We start from the raw sequence: 10,000 nt of genomic DNA on the forward strand, positions 1-10,000 counted from the left end.
CAAAACCAAATAACAAAAACAAAGATACAAAGAACAGATAGAAATAATGCACAAGACCAAGTATAAAATTGTTTAGTAGAAGAAAATGCACGACTATTGTTACTTCTAGTGTTTCTACCGTAGTACTAATATTACTACTACACTAAATTACAGTAGACAATATACTAATGTATTCTCACCCCACACTTACACTTTAATCCGGTAGGGAGCGTTGTTATATCCGGTGACACTGTACGTACACGTTCCGTGGTTTCATCTTTTCGATTAGGATATCCGTTAGTGGATAGTGTTGTCCTGTGTCTGGATCCTGGAGGTGAAGGGACGGGGTTTTTACGTCGTCCTTTCTCGCCTTTTTTTTTCATTGATTTTTTTTTAAAAAACCGAAAATAATGTTAAGAATATACAAAATGATATAAATATGTTATGTGGATATGCGTATATATATTATGCGGATATGTATGTATGTATATATATGCATATATATATATATATGATATATATATATATATATATATTAGATATATGATATATATATATATATATATAATATAAATATATATATATATAACTTACAAAATAAGGGCAAAAGAAAAATTCTAATGCCAAATATGCCGAAAAAAACAAAAGACAAAATTGTAAATAACCATTATAATTTATGCGTCTCGAAACAAGCCGATAGAAATTTCTAAAAAATCCGTTATTACCGTATTGGTCCCAATTTCGGGGTCAATTCATAAGAATTTTCCCCTCGTCAGCGATAAATACGTAAGACATAAATGAGATACTTACTCATACCGATGGAAAAAGCAAGCACTAAGTCCCGAGCAGACCTAAATATCCCAAATATATCCAAAATAGAAAATCTTCAGCACATCTCGACCCACGTGTGATTCGAACTAGAAACTTTCACAGAGTGAGAGAATTCGAAAGTGAACACTATTTTATCCTACATTAGTTGTATATATATATATATATATACATATATATACTCACATATTGGATTTTAATATTGACTAGATCTATATTCGAAAGAGTTTCCATGATGACCATGCCATCGATTTTTGTTTTTCTATTGTTTTGTTTCCATATCTATGATATAAATCCCGTTCTGTGTGTGTGTTATTCTGTGTGCACGTGTGTGTGTGTGTGTGTGTAAAAAATTATAACGGTCGTATTTTTCAACTGATTTTCTCCAAACTAGGAACGTACATTACTTATGTTCCTGGGATGGTTTTAGACTCTTAAAAATTTTCACATAATGCGTAACAGGCCTCCTGGGGTACAGGAAACATCCGTTTCTGGGATACGTGAAGAGATGTAACGCTTTGTGAAGTAACTTTCAGAAATTGATAATCTCCCTTACATCTATTGGTCAAAAAATTATACACACGCATACACATGCATACACACACACACATACACACACACACACACACACACACACACACATTTTACAAGCTAAAAACAGCAGGTTGTATTTAATATTAATCATAACTATGTTCGAAAACGTTTTAATGATGATTACACAGTCTTTTTTTTTCGCATTTTGTGTCTTTCTTTTTTGTTTTTGGCGGAAGGAATTGATATGCACTATACGAGGTGGGTGTTGAAAAGTTCCTGACTTCGGGTAAAAGAAAATACAGGAGAATCAGTTAATTATGATTTTATTCAACATATACTCCTCTCAGATTCACACATTGCAGCGGTGTCCTTCAGATTTTCTAAGCCCTAAAAAAGAACTCGGATGGTTGGGCCTACATCCAGGCCTTTCACAAAACCCTTAAAGCCAGGAACTTTTCAGGACCCCACTCATAGTGAGGATATAGGGACGATCAATATGTTTTGCGATATTTTCTCTGGCTCATTGTAGACTTAACGTCTTAGGTCGTAGATTTCATCCATTATCCGATTTAATGCCCTAAAAAATTGTCATTTAGTTTAATACCAACACCACCTGGTCCTTGGATGGCCTTAGCGGAGCCCAGTTTGTTGCAAGAATTCATGTCAAGAATTCTGCGTGAGTATAACTTTCTTTGACAGGTCTTAGCGACCTTGAAACAATAAGCGATCATATACCCTGCCCTTTATTTTTTTACTAAGCCAATACAAATAAAATTGTCCAATGCATCCTTCCATTTTTTGTTTCTTTCTGAGACGGCACAATGTGATTTGAGGAAGATTTGGCTGTTATTTCTAACAGGTCGAATGATGTGGTAGAGACTTCCTCGTTGGCTCTTCAAATGCTAATGTTTCAATCTTTAATGCGTGCAGAGTGAAGAGTGAATAGCAATGAGTGTATATATATATATGTGTGTGTGTGTGTGTGTGTGTGTGTGTATGTGTGTGTGTGTGTGTGTGTGTGTGTGTGTATGTATGTATGTATGTATGTATGTATGTATGTATGTATGTATGATGTATATCATTGTCATAAAGACCGCACTTGTCGGAGAAAGAGTGAAGTTAAATCTGAAGGTGTTATTCAATGGCTGAAACAGAAAGGGTAGGACACTTCTGATGACCACATTTTGGGCACCCGAGTCATGTGATGAGAAACCGAACAAGTTGTTATTCGACCGGAAGCCTTGCTCTAATACTTACAACAGAATAGATTTTTCTAATCTGCTCGAGGGTTTAGTGAAAGTTTTAAACAGTCGATGGATTAAGTGAGCCACTGTATAACAGAAACAGAACTCAAGACGAGCTTTCATATAGAAAATTCTACAAAATTCTTCCATAGAGTCAATGGTAGAAGACACTTGTCATACATAGAAGAAGGGCCAATATCTACGGTATTTGCAGGCCACACCACACAAGCCTTCCCAGACTGAGTGTTGTAGTTAACGCCATCTGCTACTCATTGCCAAGAAAAGAAACAGACGTGAAGGAGAACCTTCAGTCTACAACCAATAGGTTAGATTTTGATCTCTGAATAAGTTAGGGGAGATGTTACTTGCAGCGTTGTTAACAGCAATTTAGATGTCCTCACCAAAACTTTATATCTCACTACTTTATTTATCTGCATACTTGCTCCCTTTTCTGAGCTTGTCCTAAATATGGCCTTGAACTGCATTCTGTAGTGAGATCCTAGTTCGGGAGTGTCAAGATTTTGAGGAATGTCAAACCACTTATAGCCACTAAGTTTTCCAGACTACTCTGACCAGAAGTAAGTAGCACCCATCATGGTCCCAGCCATGGATAAAATACCTTAGAACTACCCAAGGCAGACTACTTTGAAATCATGGGATGCATTTCGGCAAATGAACTTATTGAGTCAATGGCAAATATTATCAGGTGCTGAGTTGATGAACGGACAACAAACTATCAACAGCCAGGATCAACCAGTTCAGTTAGCGAATTACTGCTATTACCTGTAGTCGCGGTGTGTAGAGATATCTCAGCAGGTAAATAATCAATTCTGCTGAAACCCAAGCCAGACGTTCATGCCTCATTGCTCGATCGGGACATCTAGCGTAGGATAGGGTTTCACAGGTCCAAGGAAGTCGCCCGACTGCATTGAATGCTCTGAATGCTACATGGAGAATTCATTTAATCACGCACAGCTTTATTAAGATCTACCAAAAGCGATTGAGATGATTCAGCAGAGAAGAATGAGAATCGTTTGTCATTGTATCAAGTACCCAGAAGAATCTCTGTGTCAACTGGTCTTATGGCAATCAGTTGAAGGAAGAATCAACAAGGGAAGAAAACGTCTAACCTATGTGGACAACTTGCTTCGGGACAGTGGAATAGCAAATGTTGGTGAATTAAGAACATGCATGGAGATCCGTGGCGGATAGCGGACTCGCATGAAGTCATTGAAATGTCCGGAAGGACGGCCAAACTAAACTGGATTGAATGAATAATTCGCGGCATGCTACAGCGCCTAAATGAAACAGATTTTAACCTCTATTTTCAATCAAGCTATCCCTCCCAAATTTTTAATAACGCCCCCACCCCAAGAGAGAGTTACAGTTTCTCTTTGAGAAACATGAATTTAGATACGCTGGGTAGTTGAATGCCGTGATGTTATACACGGAGTATTTTTTAAAGACTCCGTCGGTTACGACGACGAGGGTCCCAGCTGATACGATCAACGGAACAGCTTGCTCGTGAAATTAACGTGCAAATGGCTGAGCATTCCACAGACAACGTGTACCCTTAACGTAGTTCTCGGGGATAATCAGCGTGACACAGAGAAAGTGACAAGGCTTGACCCTTTGAAATACAAGTACAAACTCATTTTTGCCAGCTGAGTGGATGGAGCAAGTGAAATAAAGTGTCTTGCTCAAGGACACAACGCGTCGCCGGGAATCGAACTCACAACCTTACGATCATGAGCCGATTGCCCTAACCACTAAGCCACGCGCCCTCATCGCACGGAGTATTAGCAGCCAGTGAACTAGTTGGTGGTACTCCATTGACGCCAGTGAGAGCTATATCACCAGCCCTCCTGAACAAAATATCTTACACAAATCTAAAAAAAAGAACACCATCATCAAAGACAACGTCTATTATACTTACGTTTTAACGTAACTTCTTCTGTGCTGTTACCATATTTGTTGTTTGCTATACATTCATATGTTCCAAAGTCTTTCTTTTTAAGATTTTTAATTATTAGGATGAAAGTATAATTGCTATTGCTTTGAAAATCAAAATCTATTTCCATTCTTTTCTTTATAGCTGGTATTTTAGACACTTCAATGCCGTTCTTTCTCCAATTCATAAAGGTCAGTGGAAGTGAATTAATCTTACAACGCAGTGTCATAGAATCGCCCAGTTTGTGGTTGATTACTTTGTTGGCAACTGACACTTTTGGTTTTCCTGCAAGGATTAAAACTTAAAATAAACCACAAAATTCAAAGTTTATGTGAATTTGTAAACATTTATATTGCAATAAGAACTGCCTTCCGCTTCGAACATTCTCATCCACCTACACCCACACACCACACACACACACACACACACACACTATATATATAATATCTATATATATATATATATATATATATAAAATGTGGCCGCGTGTGTACCGTTGGCGATTTTTTTCCTCTGTCTTCCTTTCTCTGGATCTCTCCTTTTTCTATGTTTCTGACGAAGAGCTCCGCTCGAAACGTTAAACCCTCCTTCTTTCCTTCTTTCCTGAGCGTCCAATAATACTATATGTATTCCACGTCCTCGCGTTGTTGTGTTTTTTTTGTGCTTTCTAGTTTGGATTAACTTTATATATATATATATAGACGGCAAAATGTCTGTGTATCTGTGTGTCTGTGTGTCCTTTATACAAATCCACAGTTTTTCACGTAAAAGGCTCGCATTTTCTATGGGCTTTCAAAACTGTTTGAGGGGGGTCGTTAAGATCTTTTCATTTCCCCAGTCACCCCAGAAAACCATTTTTAAAAATCCATAAACTGACCCCTTATGCCTATAAGTTATTATGCCGCCAAATTCAAGTTTTTCGCTTTCTTCTGCCTCCTTTTTTGTCCGACTAATAGCATGTGCACAGTCCTGCAGATTTTCCATGATTATGCCGTTCCAGGTGTGAAAGCCGAAGTCCAATGAATATTAATTACTCCCATGAAAAAATCCAACTAGGCATAAACAATAAAACTGGCCCGGGCTGAAATGTGATAAGGGACTTAGCTCTTGATTTAGTGAGAAATTTTTACTGCGATCCGGCAACGAACAACAAGCACTAGCACTAGACCCGGCAACGCCGTGTCATAGTGCTAGTATATATAGGGGTATATATAGCCACAGGAGTGGCTGTGTGGTAAGTAGCTTGCTAACCAACCACATGGTTCCGGCTTCAGTCCCACTGCGTGGCATCTTGAGCAAGTGTCTTCTGCTATAGCCCGGGCCGACCAATGCCTTGTGAGTGGATTTGGTAGACGGAAACTGAAGAAGCCTGTCGTATGTATGTGTATATATATATATGTGTGTGTGTGTAGTTGTGGGTGTTTGTCCCCCTAGCATTGCTTGAAAACCGATGCTGGGTGTTTACGTCCCCGTCACTTAGCGGTTCGGCAAAAGAAACCGATAGAATAAGTACTGGGCTTACAAAGAATAAGTCCCGGGATTGATTTGCTCGACTAAATGCGGTGCTCCAGCATGGCCGCAGTCAAATGACTGAAACAAGTAAAAGAGTAAAAGAGGAAAAGAGTATATATATATATATATATATATATATATATATTCAGTAGTATCAGCGTCAAGCTGTGATTAGGCATAAGCGAACCTTAGGTTACGGTACAAAGGTTTTTACACCTTTTACCATAAGAGAGAAGTTTTTCTCCACGTAACAGTAGTGAATTTGCCTTCAGAAGTTGAAATATGTCAGAAACATATTTTAACTGACCTAAAGTTCGAAAATGTGGTCGATGATTTTCATTACACTTGCGCTGCTTTTGTTTCATATTTAAATTTATTGTTACGTAAGCATTGTCCAAGCATACCAGCACATGGTTTACACAGTATATGCATATAAGTTGTGGACTGGCGGTATGATTCTCATCCGATTCGATTCGAGTACGTGATGTTGATATGCCACAAAAATGGCGGAACATCGAGGTCCACCACTCCTGGATGGGATGTGGGGTGAGTTATCTCGCCTGTCCACGACTCCCGGTTGTTTTAACACACGACGCTTTGAGAGAGAGTAATCTACACCACGCCGAATCGCAGCCGACCGACAAATACAAGGAGTATTTTCATTGAGTATGTGGTTGATCGTCATGCAAAAGTTATCGGCTATACATGCTTAGCAAATGTTTTGCTTATACGCCCATTTGTTGCCCGATGAAAGCTCTGTACACGACACCTGGGTATTACAAAAACACCGAATGCCACAGACCAGGCGTGACAACTCGCCTCGAATGACAAAGGATAGTAGATATCGATATTTCGCCATTATCGTGATTTCCCAATACCAGGTACTTGAACCAGCTCGAGACAAAGTGAAACATTGGTCTGGGACTCTATGCAAATAGAGTGAATTCTAATTGCTAATGTACTGCAGCGTAGCACATGGGAAAGGAACTTAAATTACGAATTAAAAGTAGTTCTAATAAAATAAGCATTATCGGTCGCTATCCCGCAACAAATGGGCGTATAAACAAAACACATACGCTATGTATTTGCGACTGATAATAGTTATATCACTAGAGCTGCTATTAATTTGTAATTTAATCTCCTTTTACATGTGCTACGCCGCTGCACATGAGCAATTAGACTTCACCCAGTCTAGCGATTCACTTCGTTTCGAAGTGATCCAAGCATATGGTTCTGATAAGCCGCAATAATGACGAAATATCGATATCTACCGTTCTCAGTCATTCGAGGCGAGCTGACACGCATGGTCGTGTACTGAACTTTCCCTGGACGCTCTACCGAAGCAAATGAGCGTGTAAACGTAACACATAAACTAGGTATGTGGCCGATAGTAAATATATTTTTTTTCGATGACCAGATAACTGAAGAGATGGCGGCGTGGGTCCCCGCCCCGACATCCGAAACTCGGAGTTTCATCATGGCTACCGAATAACTGTCACATATTAATTTTACAGATAAATTCCTCAATTTACATAATATCGAGGTCTCTTTCATTCTTTTGTTGTCTTACCATTCCTATCACAGCACTTATAAAATAAATATTCACTCTACTTTTCTGCTTTCACCATAAACAAAAAAATATCCCGTACACATGATACAATCTTTAGTTAAATTGCATATATCTGCCACTTCGATAAGCGTGAATATTTCACGGAATTGCACTTATGTACATGCATTAAGTGATAGATGATATGAAAACTTAGTTCAATAAAAAATATACACTTTTCACTATCCAATTACAAACACCATCATCATCATCATTTCTTTCTCCCTACTCTCTTTCTTCTCTCTCCCTTCTCCTCTCTCTCTCTCTCTCTCTCTTTCTGTACCTTCTCTCTCTACCTTTCTTTAACCTCACCTTCAGAACATCACCCCTCTGCTAAAATTATATTTTTAACTTTCTTCCTCTATATCACTACCTTCAACGAACGTTTTTTTGACCATGTAATAAATATTACGTTGCCCCTACCTCGCGTCATTGGATGCTTCTCTCTCCCTCTTTTTCTTTCTCCCTTTTTCTGTCTCACTCTTTTTCTTTCTCCCTTTTCTTTCTCCTCTCTTTCATTTCACCCATTAATATGAAAGCGTTACAATTACATTCCCTCTACCTAACGCTAAGGACGCTTCTTTCTATCCCTCTTTTTCTCCCTCCCTCTTTTTCTCTAATCATGTGAAAGCGTTACCGACGAACTAAGTAACGCAATAACAAGCAGAATTATTATAAGATATATTATTTCATAACTTACAATATCCAATATGTACATCTTTATTAAAAACATTAGGGAGTAATTTTAAGGAAAATGTAGCTATTAATTTTTGCAAGCCCGTCATCTCTGTACATGCCTCATTTTTAATACTCGTTGGGGCTATTGATGTTATTAGTGCTTTAAAAATTACTGGTGATGTTGGTATTTCTGTTGTTATTTATTGTTGCTACACTTTTGTATGTCATTGGTGATGCTGATGTTGCTGTTTGTTGTTGACACTATTTTTAATATTACTGATGGTGTGGCGGTGTGGTAAGAAGCTTTCTTCCTAACCACATGGTTCCAGCTTCAATCCCACTGTGTGGCACCTTGGACGAGTGTTTGTTTTTTTACGGTAGTCTCAGGCCGACTGAGAGTGGATTTGGTAAACAGAAGCTGAAAGAAGCTCGTTGTGTGCATGTGTGCGTGGTGTGTGTGTGTGTGTGTGTGTGATGGAATAATTACCAAGCTTAACAAAATTAATTATTGGGGTCGATTCATTCGACCAAACGTTCTTTAAGGTGGTGCCCAAGCATGGCCGCAGCCTACTGACTGAAACAAGTAAATGAATAGGAGAATAAAAGACTTATGTTTAAGCCGTCGATCTGGCAAAGTCATTAGTATAATGGTCAAAATGCTTAGTAGCATTTCGTCCGTCTTTACGTTCTGATTTCACAATCCGACTTTGCCGTTCGAGCACTGGGATCGACTTTGCAGTTCGAGCACTGGGATCGACTTTGCAGTTCGAGCATTCGGATCGACTTTGCAGTTCGAGCATTGGGATCGACTTTGCCGTTCGAGCATTCGGATCGAACTTTGCAGTTCGAGCATTGGGATCGACTTTGCAGTTCGAGCATTCGGATCGAACTTTGCAGTTCGAGCATTGGGATCGACTTTGCCGTTCGAGCATTGGGATCGACTTTGCCGTTCGAGCACTGGGATCGACTTTGCAGTTCGAGCATTGGGATCGACTTTGCCGTTCGAGCATTGGGATCAGACTTTGCAGTTCGAGCATTGGTATCGACTTTGCAGTTCGAGCATTTGGATCGACTTTGCAGTTCGAGCATTGGAATCGACTTTGCAGTTCGAGCACTGGGATCGATGTAATCGATTTAACCCACCACCATCACACACACACCCCACTACACCTCACCAACACCCCGAAATTGCTGGCCTTGTGTCAAAATCTGAAGCCAATATCATTGATGATGTTGATGTTCGAATGGCTTTTGCTCCAAAACATCTCTAGTTAAATAGAAGGGATTTGTAGTTTTTATTACACAGCTTATCTGCTAGAAACATACGGGGATAGGGGACGGGGAGGGGACATGAGTGAAATATCAACATGACGCATCTGTGATATCTTCTGTTTATAGCTAACATTTCACCTCATAATTATACAGACAACTCACCACAGTCGCGGGAGCTGGATAAATGGATAGGTGTTTGTGTACGAGAGAGATTACACGCACGCACACACGCGCAAACACACATACACAAACACACACATACACACACACATACGCACTCATACACATTCACAGATACACACATACATATATGCATATATATATATATATATATATATATATATATATATATATTCCCTATATCCTATTCTAAGCTGACCCCCTTCCTATAATATG

The 10,000-nt window shown here is 39.1% G+C and overlaps 1 protein-coding gene across 1 annotated transcript in view; it reads right to left on the minus strand.

Moving 5' to 3' along the window:
* Window positions 1-149: 149 nt before the first annotated feature.
* Window positions 150-10,000, minus strand: part of LOC115232251 (protein amalgam) — a 26,707-nt gene continuing 16,856 nt past the window's right edge. The window contains exons 4-5 of the mRNA XM_029802086.2: window positions 4,522-4,821; window positions 150-349 (exon numbers count right to left, since the gene is read on the minus strand). Of these exons, the coding sequence (XP_029657946.2) occupies window positions 165-349; window positions 4,522-4,821 (485 nt within the window). The 3' untranslated portion in view covers window positions 150-164. The remainder of the gene's footprint in view (window positions 350-4,521; window positions 4,822-10,000) is intronic.

The sequence above is a fragment of the Octopus sinensis genome, unplaced genomic scaffold (assembly GCF_006345805.1).
Source record: "Octopus sinensis unplaced genomic scaffold, ASM634580v1 Contig20162, whole genome shotgun sequence".
NCBI lineage: Eukaryota > Metazoa > Mollusca > Cephalopoda > Octopoda > Octopodidae > Octopus > Octopus sinensis.